Source organism: Muscardinus avellanarius, assembly GCF_963383645.1.
Source record: "Muscardinus avellanarius genome assembly, chromosome: 1".
Lineage (NCBI taxonomy): Eukaryota > Metazoa > Chordata > Mammalia > Rodentia > Gliridae > Muscardinus > Muscardinus avellanarius.
Genome location: NC_137786.1, coordinates 183474705 through 183494197, shown reverse-complemented (window position 1 = coordinate 183494197; position 19493 = coordinate 183474705). Strand labels below are relative to the sequence as shown.

General features: G+C 36.4%; 2 protein-coding genes across 2 annotated transcripts; both read left to right on the top strand.

Moving 5' to 3' along the window:
* Positions 1-1431: 1431 nt before the first annotated feature.
* On the top strand, positions 1432-2376 carry LOC308261981 (olfactory receptor 5P76; the record flags this gene model as incomplete). The annotated part of the gene is made up of 1 exon (XM_080694190.1): positions 1432-2376. One exon carries the CDS (start codon positions 1432-1434, stop codon positions 2374-2376), a length of 945 nt encoding a protein of 314 aa, XP_080550316.1.
* Positions 2377-9086: 6710 nt separating this feature from the next.
* LOC308261998 (olfactory receptor 5P1-like) lies at positions 9087-10019 on the top strand (the record flags this gene model as incomplete). Its single annotated transcript, XM_080694250.1, has 1 exon — positions 9087-10019. One exon carries the CDS (start codon positions 9087-9089, stop codon positions 10017-10019), a length of 933 nt encoding a protein of 310 aa, XP_080550376.1.
* Between the last annotated feature and the right edge of the window lie 9474 nt (positions 10020-19493).

Here is a 19493-nt window from a genome sequence, read left to right as displayed (position 1 = left end):
ATTTGTTGATATTTACACTAAAGATTTAAGTAAAGGTAAAAATACTTTTTTTGCAGAAAGATTTACTTCATTTACCCATTAAATTCTTTAGATTCAAGACAAACTTTAGAAAAAACTTGCTGTATATATTCAGAAAATTTGAAGATGAAGGTCAACCTGGTAACTAGCATAGTGATTTTTATTGAGTTTGTAATCTACACTTTGTTCAGATATCTCTATGTATATCTATATATCTCTATATATTATATCATACTACAATATCCCAATAGATATTAATATTACAGTAGAAAGAGATTTGATTTATTCAAGTGAATCTATTTTAGTTACATGTTGAGTATAACCATGTTTGCCCCCATAATGATTATACTACTTCAAGCTAAAACAATATTTACAGTTTCAAATATATAAAATATCCAATATTTATATCAGGTGACCTTGTTTGTAACATTAATTTAAAAATGCTTAACAATCTTACTAGCATGAATAAGGAGGGAGGAGGAACCTAGTGAGTTGGAGTTAGAAAGGAAATATGCCAAGAGATGCTATGTGCATACATGAATGTATAACCTTGAATCTCACAATGATGTATAACCATATTGCACCAATAAAATTCTAAAAATAGTACTGTCTTATTATAATATCAAGAAAAATTTTATTCCTTTTTGAAAAAAGGATTGGATTTAACTGATAGATATTATGAAGTAAACAACAACTTCGGTGGTTCTTTTGCACATTAGTTTTCAGAGGTTTAAATAAAACTGTTATCCACTTATTTTCAGGTGTATTGGGCTACATGGTAATTATCATTTAACTTCATCATTACATAGTTACTAAGTGAATGGGCAGCCAGAATTCCTGGGATTGCTATTACAACTTTACCACTTGCTATGTAATCTTGTACAAGTTACATAGTCTGTATTGGACTTTGTTAGCTTATCTATGTGTAATAATAAGATTAATTAATATCATTTTATGAAAAATTTAATAATAATATATGTATTATATATAGTTCTTGGTTGTATGCTTATTATCTAGAAAGCATTTAATAAATATTAGCTATTTTTCAAGATTTTGCAAAACCCTGTCTATGTTCTTTTGTTCTCAAAATACTCAGCTTTCATTTTTGCTATTCTCATCTGTCTTGTATTTTTATTATTTGGCTATATGACCACTTTGTGTATATTTTTGGAAAAATATAATATATAAAGAGAAAGACATTATATGAGTGGTTTTCTTCAGGAGTTTCTGCTAATCTCAAATTTAAAATTACATATATATATTTATAGTTGCATTGAAATATATACTTGTGTTCACATATCTATTTATAAGGCCATCCTATATGCACTAATGAAAAATGCAACCATCATATTTATAAATACTTTCATATGATTTTTCCATCACAGCTTCATCTTTCAGCAGCTTCGGTGTCTCATGGATGCCCTGGTGGATGGGAACCACACTGCAGTAACAGGATTCATTTTATTGGGCCTAACAGATGACCCAGTCCTTCGAGTCATCCTCTTTGTGATCATCCTGTGCATCTACCTGGTGACCGTGTCTGGCAATCTCAGCACCATCATCCTTATCAGAGTCTCTTCTCAGCTCCATCATCCCATGTACTTTTTTCTGAGCCACTTAGCTTTTGCGGACATAGGCTATTCATCCTCTGTCACACCCAATATGCTTGTAAACTTCCTGGTGAAGAGAAATACAATCTCCCACCTTGGCTGTGCCATCCAGCTGGGTTCAGCGGTTTTCTTTGGGACAGTTGAGTGCTTCCTTCTGGCTGCCATGGCGTATGATCGCTTTGTGGCAATCTGCAGCCCACTGCTCTACTCAGTCAAAATGTCCACATTTGTTTATTTTTGGTTACTTGTAGTGGCTTATGTAGGCGGTTTCCTTAATGCTTCCTCCTTTACCTTTTCTTTCTTTTTTTTAGTCTTCTGTGGACCAAACCAAGTGAATCATTTCTTCTGTGATTTTACTCCTTTGGTGGAACTCTCTTGTTCTGATGTCAGTGTCCCCGCAGTTGTCCCTTCCTTTACTGCTGGCTCCATTATTGTGGTCACGGTGTTTATCATAGCCGTCTCCTACACCTACATCCTCATCACCATCCTGAAGATGCATTCCAGCGAGGGGCGCCACAAGGCCTTCTCCACCTGCACCTCCCACCTCACTGCGGTCACCCTGTTCTATGGGACCATCACGTTCATTTATGTGATGCCCAAGTCCAGCTACTCCACAGACCAGAATAAGGTGGTGTCTGTGTTCTATATGGTGGTAATCCCCATGTTGAACCCCCTCATCTACAGCCTCAGGAACAAGGAAATTAAGGGGGCCCTGAAAAGAGAGCTTGGTAGGAAAATATTTTCTTAATGATCTCTGTTCATTTGTCAGAATCAATATAGTAATGCTATTCTACAGATATAATAATAAAAATAGTACTTATGGTTGAAATATGTCTGTTGATATATCTTTCCAGTGTGGAACTTTTCATTAAACATAGGGATTTGCTTGTAAAATAATATCAGAAGCTCATAGTGAGTTACTTTTAATTCAGCTTGATCAAGATTATGATTAAGAACACACTTGATTCACATTAAACAAAATCTGCTGAAAACTCTTAAAGTTGTTAAGCTTCATATTTAGTCAGAAGTTGTTCTCTGCCACAAGTTCAAGTTATTATACTTTGCTATAGTTTGGATTCTAAGTGTTCTTGAAAGATCCATATGGTAAAGCTTTGGTATATAGCATAGTGGTATTGGAAAGTGACAAAAACTTTTAAGAGGTAGAGCCTAGTGGAGATCGTTAGTTCATTGAGGCATGTGGAGATAGAAAGGGGATAGTTGAACCATAACTACTATTACTACTACTATTACTACCCACTCCTCCTTTTCTCCTCTTTTTTTTTCTCTTTTGGTTACTGACTATGGCGTAAGTTTTTCTCTGCCACACATTCTGCCCTGATGTGTCACCACAAAGCAATGGAATCAACAGATTATGAACTAAAACTTCCAAGATTGTGAGCCAAATAAACCTTTTCTCTTGATAAGTTAATTGCCTCAGCTAATTTTTATAGCATCAGAAAGTGACAGTGTCCATTTGAATATCAGCTTATTCTAAGATAAGGTTGATAACTATAGTTAAAACTGAGAACATTATAAGGGAATTGACAAAATGCAGCCAGACAGTAGAATTTTTGGAAACATTTATCTTGTAAAAAGGTTATCCATCTGTTGATGGAGACCTAGGTTGGTTCTATATTTTGGCTATTGCAAATTGTGCTGCTATGAACACGGGTATGCATACTACCTCAAAGGAAAGGTGGGTGCTTAGATGTCTCACAAGAGCTTCTTAAATTGTTCTATTGAGGAGTGTGAAGAGAAAGTTTCAAGATACTTAAATAAGGGACATTCCTATGTGTACAGAATTACAGAATTATTTTTTCTGCACTAAAATGGTCTATAAGTCAAAGAAATATTTTCCCCTTATTATCGTTCCCTTAACTACAATGCTCCTTTTTAATTTAATTCAAAGGTTATTTTAATTGCAAACTATGCTGACATAATCATACTAGCCCCAATTAATCAGATAAATTATTTGTTCTGATGCTGGTTATGCTTCTGGGAAACCAAGAACTCTCCCTTTCATTTTCATTAACAAGAGAGAAAGAATTCCAAAGGACACCATAGCATGTACATTTCCCTTTGGGGAGGGACAGCCAGGCCTTAATGAGTCACCGGGTGGTATAAGTCATTTCTGTACAAAAATGCAAGTACTTTTCTCTCAAAGGGGCAGGCAACAGTAGCCCTAGAGAGTTTGTCGTATTCTACTGGAGCCTTTTTTTTTCTCTCCCTCAACACAAACAAAAATGTTCTTTTCATCTTCACTGCATGTAGTATCTACATTCTTTAATCAGTGGGTCCATTCAGTGGTTCACACTATTGAATGTTTAGTTCCCACTACTCATAAATGTAAATGAAAAACATCTGCTTTATAAAGTCTTGTTTGGAATCCAGCATTAATAAATCTATTTTGAAAAGGTAAGTGCAAAATTAGTGGATTTTGTTAAAGTGAATTTTCATGTATTGAATGTGAAATTGAAAATGAAAGAATTACATTCAGCAATTTCAGATCCTGATCCTCATGAAACTGCGCTCTCATCAAGACAAGCACTGTGCAGTGGACAACCTTGCTACCTAGACTAGTCCTAGGTCACTCCAGGCAACGCAGATTGTGACAGCTGCAACCTGAGCGAAGTTTGAACAGCTGAGAATATGAAATGAAAACCAGGAGAAACAGCCTAATTCTTATTAATACTTAGATAAGGCTTACAGTCTTGGGCCTTCTATTTTTCATCAACAGAGGCCAATGTATTGAGTTTAGGATATTTTAGTGATGAGATTCCCTGACCCAGGAGGAGCAGCATAAGTGCCAGTGGAAAGTTTTAGTCCTTCAGTGTCCTGAGGAGACAAGAGAAGGGCAAAATCATCCAGCACATTATGCCTATGAATGGCATAGCCCAGAATCAAGAAGGCTTCAGAGACTGTGTTTCCTGTCTTTTATTGTCCTGTATTTGTGGTGAAAATCCCCATACATGTGGAATGAAAAATTATACTTTACATCAAAAGCTGAGTAATTGAAAATCTACCAATACTTCATATTTATTTAATTAAAAGAAATTACTTAAGCTCTAAGAATGACCAAATACCTCCAGGTACATTACAAATATCACTACTTTTAATCTCATAGTAAAGCTCACTATAGGAGCAATTCTTCCCACTTTATAAGTGCAAATATTAGATGTCAGAGAAAGCATCATGTGCAAGTTAATATAGCTCTCTCATGGCAGGTCAGAATCTTGAGTTTTCTGTCTCCAGTCTCCATGACTGGTCAGCACAGATTGACTCAGTCACAGTGAAAGCAGGGCTCTTCCACAGAATTCTGCTTGAGTCTGAAGACAAAGCTCACAAATGTTGCTTAGTTCTTGTCCTTCTTGTCAGACCAGAGTGCTCGCAGAGTCTGACAAAGACGAGGCCATGAGACTGAAAAGCATGCCGTAGCTGGGATGGCCAAAGGGACTCTGGAGGTTAAGGAAAGGCAGTAGAAGTGTTATACCTATACTCAAATGTTTCGATATTTTGATCTAGAAAGTAGATGGGATATTCTATTAAACTCATGCAGTCAACTAATAAGATTGGAAAACAGAGTTTTAATAAGTGACTAACATCAAAGGCAATAAATTATCAGTAGAATAATATATTTTTGTAATGGAAAGTGAATCCAGAAATATTCTAATACTGGGCTAGATGCCAGGCCATATATATATTTTTTATTCTTTTTTTTTGTGTGTGTGTGTGGTGCTGGGGTTCCTGGAAGCCCTTATACCTCTGGGCTACACTCCAAGACCTATTTTATATTTTTATTTGGAAACAGGGTCTCCTAAACCAGCGCACATGGCTGGCTTCGAACCTGCGTGATCCTCCTGTCTCTGCCTCCCAAGCGTGGGGATTACAAGCCTGCGCCACCACGCCTGGCTATAGTTTTTATTCTTTTAATTTTAAAACAGTGTCTCGCTAAGTTGCTGAGCCTGGATTTGAACCTGTGATCCTCCTGTCTCAGCCTCTCAAAAATACTAGGATTGGCCAGGCGTGATGGCACACGCTTGTAATACCAGCCCTTGGGAGGTTGAGACAAGAAGATTGCACAAGTTCAAAGCCAGTCTTAGCTGCTTAGTGAGGTTCTTTGCAACTCAGTGAAACCCTGTTTCAAAATAAAAAATAAAAAATTAGTCTCGTGTTAGAGGTCTGAGGTAGAATGCTCCTGGGTTTCACTCCCAGTATTGCAACAAACAACCAAACAAACAAACAACTGGAATTATGGGTGTGTGCCATCATGTCCAGTCACTAGAGTAATTTAAACACACTTAAAGATGATCAATAAAGAAGAGACAGAATGCATTCTACAATGAGCCACAGGTTCTTAACTATTGGTACATTATACTTCACCATTTACCAACGAATTAAATTTTACAACTGGAGGAACTAAATGTTTACTTATTCTAACAGTTAGAAATTTTAAAGCTTTTGAGGAATGAAAACATTCATTACTGATATTTACTATTTGTGATAAATATTTAAGCCCTTAAGAACTGCAATAATGCTGTTAGCCAAAAACTATGTTTCTATGAGTATAATAACTAGTACTTCTTAATAGAAAAATAAAAACATCACCTTAATATTGCTGTTAAGAAGTATACAGGTTGCAAAAAAGCAGCCTTTATGTATGTAATAGGGAGATACACTTAGAAAAGTAATTGAAGATCGACTATGAAGCTCTCTGAGATTCATGCTAAAGTGATTTACATATAATCCAAACATTATTTCATTTATGAACATTATACATGAACATGAGATATATTCTAACATTCAATAAAATATAAATTATAGAATTGAATATATAATTATGAATATATGAATACTACTATATATACCTCCAAATTAAGTAAATAAAAATGTACTGTGAGGTGTTATTATAGTTAAAGATTTATAGAAGAGACTATTTAGTTGACTTACTAATAAATTGTAAACAAGAAAATAAAAAAATATGCAAAAATTTTTGTAAATCTGTAGACCTTACTTTAAAAATATTATTTATCTGAAGCTAATGACAAGGAAAAGCTATATAAGTGAAATTTTTAGATCCTGAAATAATTCGTAATTAAAACATTTTTACTACTACAATAATAATTAAAAATATTTTTACTTTATAATTTTGACAGAAATGCTTTATAGTCATTTGTATTAATTAACTTTTTCATTTCAATGAATATAACTATTTTTCAATTTTCACACAATGTTTAATGTGACTGCTCTTTTTGTGTCTTTTCTGATTAATGATATTTATTGCTTATCATTAATTCAGCTTTCTTAGAACTGCTTCAAACCACAAAGACTTTGTCTTTGAAGTGGCAGGCCATGAAGAAAGCACTAACCTCTAATAAAAATGCAGCTATGAATTTAACAAACTAATTAGCAGTAGGGAGCAATTTGGTTTCGCATTTTCATTGTTGCAAATCATAGGGATGAACTTACGTTTGTGCTTCTTTTGAAATATTGCCTTAGAAAAAGTAGGAATCAGATTACAGTTTAAATGCACTATATTTTGTTTTGTTATCTTCCTGATGCTTGATGAACTTTGTGAGATTCCTAGTTCTAATAGTACAAAATTATGAACAGCTGAATGCCCAAAAGCAATGGCGATTAAATGAAGGTCTCCTCACTGAGTGCATTATTAGGCAGATCTCTAAAATTATGTTTGTGAAAAATTATAATGTAATACATTTTTATGTTGAAATGCAAAATTAAAAGCATATTAAAATAGGATATGCTAAATTGACTTATTAAATTATACTTATATCTTTCCTTATTTTCCTCTTAGTGACCTCCATACTAATCATCTAATTACCACTTGCAATATCAATTACAATAACAATACTTATAAGTAAAAACTAGCCAGCTACAACCATTATCAATTATCATAATTATAAAAAGCAGCTATGCCTGTAGAAACTGTGCAAGTTAAACTAATCTCAGAGCTAGAAGGGAAAAGTTCTTGGAAATAAATGTGCAAAATTTCTAATGGTTAGCATGTGTGGCAAAGAAATGTTCCTTTTGAACTTTTTTTTCTGTCAGCATTGTTATATACCATGGTCTGCTTTCTCTATGAAGCGGTTTTTTTTGGACAGTGAACATGTTATGTTCCTTCCTGCTTCCCCAGAGCCTATCAGCTAAACTAATTAGTCTTGCATTCACCAAGTTTTTTTTTTTTAGCACATTTTATGCCCAAACTTTGAGAATTTGTATAACAAGGATAAAAGTTATTGACATGAGAAGAATAAAAGTTAAACAATAAGTAAACACAATAAGTAAACAGTCATGACCTAGTATAAACAATGTCAATTTACATATTTGCAAAATGAGATATCTACAACACCAAGAAGGTTGTCAGACTTGCCCTTAGGAGCCAGAGATAGCTTAGGAGAGATACTTATCTTGAAGGATGAGAAGTCATCTAAGGAAATAAGAGTGAGATGTGGGAGTCTTCCAATCAGGAGAAAAGTGGAGCAAAGTAGAGAAAATAGAGTGCATCTATGGGGGACAGGGACTCTTAATAGCTCAGGAAGTTGAGTCAGTGTTTCACTAGCCGATGAAAACATCTTAAGAGAAAAACAAAGCCACACACCTGTATATACCAGAAAGGCAACTGTATGCCATGCTAATGAAGTTGTGTTTCATCATGAAGACTTGAGAAAGTATTAAAAGAACTAATGAATACCTTCACCATCTTCTGATTTTCACTAGTAAAAGACCACTATGTTATATTATTGTGAATTTTAAGAGGATAATAATGAAAGGAAGTCAATAAATATGTAACTAAAATAGAGAGAAAAACAGATCGGAACCTTGGTGACACTGGAAATAAAAAAAGAAGAGGTAAAGAGATAAAAATGAAAAACAAGTTGTAGACAGAATCAATGGGATTCTAACAGATGTGGTATAATGAGAGGGCTAGTAAGGGAACTAGGAAGGCTAGGAAGACTCTCAAGTCACAGAAAAGAGAGACTGGGTGGATGGTGATGTTTTTCCCTGGGTATCAAATACAGAAGGAGGGGTTGAAGAAAAGGATGAATTTGGTGTGGGGAAGTTGGGTTTAAGTTGTCTGTGGGATTTCCAGTAAGTTATTGAGAGGGATGAGAAATTCAATACATCATTGAAACTATGGATCTGGACTTTGTGAGAGAAATCATCCTAAAAGCCAAGGTTTGAGAGGCACATTTATATAAATATTACATAAAAGAAAGAAGAATATAACTGAGGTTTCAGAGAGTGAAGTTCAATCATTCTCTTTAGGCAGAGAGAAAGAGACAAAAAAAAACAACACAGTCCTTTAAAAACTGGTATTTATTGGTTGGGAAGAAGAGGTCACTGTGAATGAGTCTGAGGAATAACCCAAGAAAACTGGAATGTATAGAATGAAAACATTAAACAGATTCTCATCTCCCTCAACAGGAAGTCACACAGGAGATGGAGGTTGGAAACCACAGCATCGTGACAGAGTTTATCATTTTGGGGTTAACTGAGGATCCTATACTTTGTGCCATTTTATTTGTGATATTTCTAGTGATATACATTGTCACTCTAGCAGGCAATATCAGCATAATTGCTCTAATTAGATGCTCTTCTCAGCTTCACACCCCCATGTACCTGTTCCTCAGCCACCTGGCGTTTGTGGACATCTGGTATTCCACGTCGATCACACCTATAATGCTTGTAGAATTTCTTGAACATGGAATTGTCATCCCTGTGGCTGGCTGTGAAGCCCAGTTGTGTTTTGCAGTGACGTTTGGGACAGCTGAGTGCTTCCTGCTGGCTGCCATGGCCTACGATCGCTACGTAGCCATCTGCTCTCCTCTGCTCTACTCCACCCACATGTCCTCTGGGGTCTGCATCTTTTTAGTGGGGTCTTCCTACCTGGGCGGCTGCATGAATGCATGGACATTTACTGGTTGTTTACTGAGTCTGTACTTCTGTGGACCCAATCAGATCGATCACTTTTTCTGTGATTTCTCCCCTTTGTTGAAACTTTCCTGCTCAGATGTCTCCTTAATTGAAATCATCCCTTCCATCTCTTCTGGCTCCATTGTTGTAATGACAGTGTTTATCATTGTCATCTCTTACATCTCCATCCTCACCACCATCCTGAAGATGCGCTCCACCGAGGGCCGGCACAAGGCCTTCTCCACCTGCACCTCCCACCTCACTGCGGTCACTCTCTACTATGGAACTATTACCTTCATTTATGTGATGCCCAAGTCCAGCTACTCCACTAGCCAGAACAGGGTGGTGTCTCTGTTCTACACAGTGGTGATCCCCATGTTGAATCCCCTCATCTACAGCCTGAGGAACAGGGATGTAAAGGAGGCACTGAGGAAGGCAACTCTCAGAATATATTCTTAGGTTTTATTCTTTGAATTTAAGACAACCTATAATGCTTTCATTTACTCATGTTACATTTAGTACCTACAACCAACTGCTTAACTGATTGCTTAAATTAATATCATATTTTTGTTCCAACTTTTGCCTGTATATGTCAATATGTCTATTGGAATATACCTTGAAATATGCAAAAATCATAATAATTACTATAATAATTGAATACATGCAGATGCCACTTAATTTTTCTTTATTTAATTTATAAAACGATAATTTTCACTTGATATGTGTCAGGGTCTATTCTAAATCCATTATGTACATGAACTCATTTATCCTTCATAACAATCTGATAAAGTGGTACCATTATTTTTATTTAAGAATAAATTTTCAAGCAGGGCATGGTGGTACATTCTTGTAATCCCAGCATTTGGGAGGAAGAGACAGGAAGATCGCAGTTCAAGGACAGCCTCAGCTACTTAGTGAGGCCCTTTGCAAATCAGTGAGACCCTGTTTCAAAATAAAGAATAAAAAAATACAGCTGAGGATGTTGCCTGGAGATAGAATGCCCCTGGGTTCCAGCTCCAGTACTGCAAAAGAAAAAGAATAAATTTTTTGTGCACATAGACCGTAAGTCGATTACCCATACTCCTGCAGGTAGTTATGAAATCAGCATTTTAATCTATGAAGGCTGGATTCAGAAACTTTATGCTTGTACATTTAATTTTCATGATAAATCTATGGTACAAACATCACAAATTCTCCTCATTTTGCTTAGAGATTTCTAATAGTTGTCCAGATAGGTATATATTCAAGTTCTCTCTTTTGATGCTCCATACATGTATCCTATATTCTTTTACCACAATAAGTTTAATGAGGTCAGCACTATTAATGATATAGATGATTGTTTAGGATATCAACCTAAGTTGGCGAATTGCATCAATTTTTGGACAGACTCTGGGCAAAGAAGGTCTAGATTATACAGACACGGAAATAAGGGTAGGTCTGGGAGAACTCTAATGATTCCCATCTTTTAGGAAATCAGGTCTTAATATCATGATCACATGGTTTGGTTAGAATCCTACCCATACTAAAATACACATTAAAAAGAAATAAAAGCCAGGCATGGTGGAACATGCCTGGAATCCCTATACTTGGAAGGCTGAGAAAGGGCAAATATTTTTTTATGGGCACTATGGGCCCTTATCATGATGGTCGGAGTGTTCTAGGGTCTCCTATATTTTGCCTCAGGTACGTTCTAAGCTTTGATAATTGAGAATTAATTTAACTAACCTACCAGTGACAAACACTAGTTTCCATAGTTATTAAGATTTATATCTTTTTCTTGGCATATTGATGAATAATGCAGGAAGAAAGAGAGAAAAATGCCTCAAATATTAATATTTTCTACTCTTATGACCTCAAGTTCTATGAGAAATATCTGATAAAATACTTAAAGTTGCTTTATAAGTAGATAAGTGAAATCACTTATTCATTCATGCCTTTCAAAAACATTTGTTGAGCATTCATTATATTTTAGGACCTGAGTAAACATTTAAATGATCTTTATTAATAGAATTCTCATGCAACTTATTTTTTAGCAAAAGAGATGCTAGATAATAAGTAGGCATAAATACAAAGTAAGATAATTGTGTGGAAGAAACAAGGTAATTGTTACTTTGGGAAACTCACATGTTATTTGGACACATCTAGATAGTCCATGATGGCTTCATTCAAACTTCCAGCACCTAAGTGGGAATGACTTGAAAGTTCTTCTCTATAAGTATTCTTAGAGTAGTGTAGCTGACTGTCTTACATGGAGGCTCAAAACCACAATAGCAAATATTTTCAAGAGACTAGAAAAGTCAGGCATGGTGGCACACACCTGTAATCTCAGCATTCGGGAGGCTGAGACCAGGGTATCGCGGTTCACAGACAGCCTCAGTCACTTAGCAAGGCCCTCTGCAACTTGGTGAGACCCTGTTTCAAAATAAAGAATAAAAAAATAGGGCAGGGGGTGTACCTTGGGGGTTGAATGCCCCTGGTTTCCATCCCCAGACCCAAACAAACAAACAAACAAAAAACAAAAAAAAAAAGAGGGAAACTAAAAAGACACTGCAGCACTTCCTATGACATAGCCTCAGGATATCTAGACATCTTTAACAATTTCATCTATTGGTAAGACAAATTATTAAATTCAGTCCAGATTAAAGGGGGAAGGAAATAAAATTGTACCTCTTAATAAAAGAAGTAGTAAATATATTGCAGTCATCTTGAAGCTATTACCTTTCCTCCGGATGCAATTATTTTCATTTTTTAATGTATGGTAAAATACATCTATACTTTCCCACAGTCTTCCAAAGTATCACATCATCATAACATCAACACTGAGTTCCTCATTATGAGATATAAACCCAGCTCAGGCATGGGTGATATAACTTTCTTTTCTTGAGAAATTATTATTCAGTTTTGGTATTAAGGTGATATTCCCCTCATAGAATGAGTTTGAAATGTTTCTACCTCTTTCTATTTCAAGCAATAATTTTTGAAGTATTGGGTTTAGTTCTTCTATGAAAGTTTTGCAGAATTCAGCTGGGAGTCTATCTGGATCTGAATTTTCTTTGATGGAAGGCTTTTGATTATTGTTTCTGTCTCTTTGCTTGCTATTGGTCAATTTAGGTTTTCTATATCTTCTTAGTTCATTTTAGGTGGGTTGCATTTGTCTAGAAATCTTTCAATTTCTTCTATGTTTTTCAGTTGATTGGAATATACATTTTCAAAATAGTTTCCGATTATCTTATGGATTTCCCCACTGTCTGTGGTGATATCTTCTTTTTCATTCTTATTTTAATAATTTGAGTCAAATCTCTCTTTTGCTTAGATGACTAAGGATTTATCAATTTTGTTTATTTCTTCGAAGCATCAGATTTTTATTTTGTTAATCTTTTGTATTGTTTTGAGTCTTTATTTCATTGATTTATTCTCTGATTTTAATTATTTGCTGTATTTCTATTGGCTTTGGAATTAGTTTTTTTTTCTAGTTTTCAAGGGTCCTGAGGTGTGTCATTAGGTTGTCTACTTTGTGACTTTTTGTTTTTCTTATGTGGAAATTCAGTGCTATAAATTTTCTCTTACAAACCACCTTAACCTGGGTGTGGTGGCACACACTTGTAATTCTATCATTGAGGAGGCTAAAACCAGAGGATCATGGTTCATGGACAGTCTCAGCTACTAAAACGTTAAAAGTGTCCTATTGTGTTTTATACATTTTATGTTTTGTATGTTTATGTTTTGTATGTTTTGTATGTCCTATTATGTTTGTATGTTTTATTTTAATTTAATTTTAGGAACTTGATCCAGTTATTCAAAAGTGTATCATTCATTTTGCATGTGTTTATGTAATTTCTTTTGTTTTTTTTCCCTTTTAAATTTTTTTTGGTGCATTATATCCATACATCATATTAGGGTAAAAAACTTGTGTGTACAAACATGTACACATCGCTGATTTAACCCCTACCCAATTCCCACCCCTCTCTCCGTCCCTCCTTCCCTTGCTTGGCTTAGTGATTGACTTCGATATGTTTAAGTACATTGTGTGTTTTAGAGATTTTCCTCTCCCCCCCTCCTTTCTTCTCCTTTAGGTTGTCTTGTTTGCTCCTCTATAGGATTTCCTTTTTCATCTAGAGTTTCTCCTACAACCCATTTCTCCTTAGCTCTCTCATATTAGGGAAAGCATCTTATTTCTTATTTTTGTGACCGATTAATCTCACCTATCATAATGTCCTCCAGTTCCATCAATTTCCCTGAAAATGATGTAATTGAGCTTTTTTTTAATGGCTGAGTAAAAATCCATTGTGTACATATCCCACAGTTTTGTAATCCATTCATCTGTTGATGGACATCTTGGCTGGTTCCATAGTTTGGCTATGGTGAATTGTGCAGCTATGAACATAGATACACATGCATTAGTTTGGTAGTTTGGTTTACTTTCTTTTGGGTAGATACCCAGAAGTGGTATTGCTGGATCAAATGGTAGATTTGTTCCCATTCTTCTGAGGATTCTCCATACTGTTTTCCAAAGTGGTTGCACTAATTTGCAATCCCACCAACAATGTCTTAGAGTTCCCACTTCTCCACATCCTCGTCAACATCTGTTGTTGTTTGTGTTTTGAATGATTGCCATTCTAGTTGGAGTTAGGTGAAATCTCAGGGTAGTTTTGATTTGCATCTCTCTGATTGCCAGTGATGTTGAACATTTTTTCATGCATTTGTTGGCCATTTGAATTTCTTCTTTTGTGAAGTGTCTATTTAGTTCATTTGCCCATTTTTTTATTGGATGTTTTGTTTTCTTAGTGTTTAGTTTCTTGAGTTCTCTGTATATTCTAGATATTAGTCCTCTATCAGAGGTGTAGGTGGAAAAAGTCTTCTCCCATTCTGTTGGTTCTCGATTGAAGTTCTTGACAGTTTCCTTTGCTGAACAGAAACTCTTCAGTTTCATGCAATCTCATGTATTGATTCTCCTTTTAATTTGTTGTGCCTTTGGGGTCTTGTTGAGGAAATGTTTATCTGTGCCTGTATGTTGCAGTTTTGGACCTATGCCCTCTTCAAGGAGCTTCAAGGTCTCTGGTTTAATTTCCAAGTCTTTGATCCATCGTGAGTTGACTTTTGTACAGGTTGAAAAAGTGGGATTAATTTCCAATTTTCTGCATATGGTTAACCAGTTTTGCCAACACCATTTGTTGAAGAGGCTATCTTTTTTCCAGTGTATGTTTTTGGCCCCTTTGTCAAAAATCAATTGGCTGAAAGTGTGTGGACTTGTTTCTGGGTCTTCTATTCTGCTCCATTGGTCTATATATCTGTTCTTTTGCCAGTACCATGGTGTTTTTATTACAATGGCTTTGTAGTATAGTTTAAAGTCAGGTATTGTGATTCCTCCTGCAGGGTTTTTGTTGCTGAGAACTACCTTGGCTATTCTGGGATTTTTGTTATTCCAAATAAATTTAAGCACTGATTTTTCTATGACTGTGAGAAATGATCTTGGTATTTTAAATGGGCATTGCGTTAAATCTGTAGATCACTTTTGGGAGGATGGCCATTTTAATGATAGTTATTCTGCCAATCCATGAACCTGGAAGGTCCTTCCATCTTCTGAGATCTTCGATTTCTTTTTTCGATGCTTTATAATTTTTTTTGTAGGGATCTTTTACCTCCTTGGTCAAGTTTATTCCCAGGTATTTTATTTTTTTTTTGTGGGAGATCCTGAGTGGAAGTGTTTTCTGAATTTCTTTTTCAGTGGATTTATGGTTGGTGTACAGGAAAGCTTCTGATTTTTTAAGATTGATTTTGTATTCAGATACTTTGCTGAATTTATTGATCAGTTCTATAAGCCTTTTGGTTGAGTTTGTTGGGTTTTCTAAATATAGTATCATGTCATCTGCAAATAGTGAAAGCTTGAGTTCTTCTTTTCCTATTTGTACTCCTTTGATTTCCTTTTCTTGCCTTATTGCTCTGGCTATAGTCTCTAGTACTATATTGAAGAGAGTGGTGATAATGGACATCCTTGTCTTGTTCCAGTTTTTAGGAGGAATTCTTGAAGTTTTTCCCCATTTAATATGATGTTGGCAGTGGGCTTATTGTAGATTGCCTTAATAATGTTGAGATATGTTTCTTCTATTCCAATTCTCTTCAGTGTTTTCATCATAAATGGATGTTGAATTTTATCAAATGCTTTTTCAGCATTTATTGAGATGATTATGTGATTTTTGTCTTTGATTCTGTTTATATGGTGAATTACATGGATTGCTTTTCATATATTGAACCAGCCTTGCATCCCTGGGATGAACCCTACCTGATCATGGTGTATGATTTTCTTGATGTGCTTTTGAATGCGTGTTGCTAGTATTTTGTTTAATAGTTTTGCATCCAAGTTCATTAGAGATATAGGCCTGTAGTTTTCCTTCCTTGAACTGTCTTTATTCGGTTTGGGTATTAGTGTGATGTTGGCTTCATAAAGAGTATTTGGGAGAGTCCTGATTTTTTCTATTTCATAAAATAGTTTGAGTAGTATTGGGGTTAGCTCTTCTATAAAGGTTTTATAGAATTCACTTGGGAAACCATCTGGTCTTGGGCTTTTCTTTGATGGTAAGCTCTTTATTGCTGTTTCAAACTCTTTAATTGTTATTGATTGGTTTAAGTGTTCTATATCTTCTTGACTCAGTTTAGGAAGGTTGTATTTATCTAGGAAGTTGTCGATTTCCTCCAGATTTTCCATTTTGTTGGAGTATAGTTTTTCAAAGTAGTTTCTGATAATCCTCTGGATTTCTACACTGTCAGTAGTAATGTCTCCTTTTTCCATCTCTTATCTTCATAATTTGGGTTGATTCTCTCTTTTTTTTTAGTTAGGTTGGCTAGTGGTTTATCAATTTTGTTAATTTTTTCAAGAAACCAGCTTTTGGTTTTGTAGATTTTCTGTATTGTTTTTTATTCTCTATTTCATTAATTTCTGCTCTAATTTTAATAATTTCCTGTCTTCTGCTGGGTTTGGGGTTCAATTGTTCCTGCTTTGAGGTGTATCATTAGGTTAGGTTATTTATTTGAAGATTTTCTGTTTTTCTTATGTGAGCACTCAGTGCTATAAATTTTCCTCTTAATACTGCCTTCAAAGTGTCCCAGAGGTTTTGATAGGTTGTATCTTTATTTTCATTTGTTTCTAGAAATTTCTTGATTTCACCTCTTACATCTTCTATGACCCATTCTTCATTCAGAAGTGTGGTGTTCATTCTTCACATGTTTATGTTGTTTCTCTGGGTCTTCTTATCTGAAATGACACAGGGAAGTATGTAACATTTTTTAAATTTGCTAATGCTCATTTTGTGTCCCAGGATGTGATCTGTTTTGGAGAAGGTTCTGTGAGCAGCTGAGAAAAATGTAAACTCCAATGTAGTTGGGTGAAATATTCTATATGTGTCCAACAGGTCCATTTGGTTAATGGTGTTCTTTAGTTCTGAGGCATCTTTACTAACCCTTTGTCTGGGATATCAGTCTAGTATTGTGAGAGGTATGTCAAAGTCTCCCAGTATTATTGTGTTGGGATTTATGTGTGACTTCATGTCACAAAGAGTTTGATTTATGAAAGTAGCTGCCCCTATGTTTGGGGCATAGATGTTGATTATTGTTATTTCCTCTTGCTGGACTATTCCTTTTACCAGTAAAATGTGACCTTCTTTGTTTCTTCTAATAAGTTTGGGTTTGAAGTCTAACTTGTCTGATATCATAGTTCCTACTCCTCCTTGTCTTCGAGTTCCATTAGCATGGATTACCTTGCTCCAGCCCTTTACCTTGAGTTTGTTCCTATCTTTACTTGTAAGGTGTGTTTCTTGTAAGCAGCAGATGGATGGATTCTGGATTTTAATCCATTTTTCCACTTTATGTCTTTTTATTGGGGAGTTGAGGCCATTTACATTCAGTGTGATTATAGAGAGATAATTTTTAATTCCCAACATGTTAAGATCTTATTTCTGTTTGAGATACTGTTTATTCTTCTTTGCTTAGTTGTCTGCTGGATGGGAATTCTTGTTTCTTTGTTTCTGGCATGTATTACCCATTTCCTCTTTGCAGTTAATCTCCTTGAGTATTTTCTCTAGCACTGGTTTTGAAGACATAAATTCCTTCAGTTTCTGTTTGTCATGGAAGCTTCTTATTTTCCCATCTAATTTGATAGATAGTTTTGCTGGGTAGGAAATTTTTGGCTGGAAGTTGTTTTCTTTCAGATTTTAGAATATGTTACTCCACGCCCTTCTGGCTTTCATGACTTGGTTTGGGAAGTCTGGAGTGACTCTAATTGGTTTGCCTCTGAATGTCATGTGGCCTTTTGTTTTTGTTGCCTTTAAGATTCTCTCCTTGGCTTCCACATTGGTCATTTTGACAATTATGTGGCGTGTGGATCCTCTTCTCGGATCTTGTCTAAAGGGAGTTCTATAAGTTTCCTGCACCTGTGTATCAACCTCTTGCTCTATGTTTGGAAAATTTTCTGCTATTACTTCCTTGAAGAGATTATTGATCCCTTTGGTTTCACCTTCTTTTCCCTCCTCTTTTCAGATTATTCTTAGATTGGCTCTCTTAAAATGGGCCCATATTTCTTCAATGTCAATTTCCTGCTGTCGGATTTTTTTTCTAAATTTGAAACTATGCATTCATTTTTGGAGTGATCATCTTCAAGAAGCAAGATTCTATTCTCCATGTGGTCTAATCTGTTGTTTATACTTTGAATTGAGGCCTTTATTTCAATTATTACATCCTTTATCTCTTTTTGACTCTCTCTGAATTCTTTCGAAAGTCCTCTATTATTTCTAAAGTTATTTTCCTGATTTGATCTTCTAGAGATCTCTGGATTTCTGTGTTATCAGGTTCTGATGTTGTGGGGTTGTGGGCATTCTCTGCTCCATTGTTATTTCTCATTCCCATGATTTTGGAAGTTTGTGCCTTCTCTGGGTTCTTCCCTAGGTCACTATAAGTTAAGGTGCTCTGGATCTCGAGTCTGTGGTATCTCAGTCACCACTACTCCTTTACTGGGTTGTATCGCAAAGTCTCAGACCCAGCAAGTCAATCGAGGCTGCTTAGACCATGGGGGGGTGCCAGGTTGGGCCTTCTTCAGTGGGGAGTTGTGACTATGGTGTGATATCTCTGCCACTGCCACTCCCCCATGGGTTGGACTGCTAAAGTCTCCGACACAGGGAGACTATTTGCGCAAGTCCCTGGGAGTGCAGTACTGGGGTTTCTCCCCTAGGGGGTGCAATTAGACTCACGGTTGTTGAGTGCACTGATGGAGCTGTAGTGGACTCGGTGAATTTGCAGCTGCAGCCGCTGGCAATATGGCACCACTGCCACACCCTCGGCCGTGAGACTTGCATATTTCTTCTCTGTTTTTGAGCTCTGCTCTGAGTCACTGCCAGGTGTGCTGAGCCCAGCCCTTGGGAGCTTTAGATGTTCCCTGCGCTGAAAAACTGCTGACTGCTGCCCGGCTGTTCAGCAACTGCTCACCTCGGCTAGCTGTCCACCCTTCCTCTCTGGAGCCTGGTGGCTGGTTGAGTGTGTTGGTCTTGAGCTGTCCTGTGAACTCGCCACTGCCTCCGGCAGTTAGGCGCTGCTGCCGCGTCCTCGGCCGTGAGGTTGGAGTAGTTCTCTGGTTTTGAGCTCTGCTGAGTCCCTGTGGGGTGTGCTGAACCCAGCCCTTGGGAGCTTTAGACACTCCTTGTGCCGAAAAAACTGCTGACTGCCGCCTGGATATTCAGCAGCTGCTCACCTCAGCTCGATGTCCACCCCTCCTCTCTGGCGCCTGGTGACTGGTTGAGTGCGTTGGTCTGTAGCTGTCCGGTGAATTTGCCGCTGCCGCCGGCAGTAAGGCGCTGCTGCTGCATCCTAGGCCATGAGGTTGGCGTACCTCCTCTCTGGATTTTAGCTCCGTTCTGAGTCTCCCTCCTCTCTGGAGCCTGGTGCTGCAAG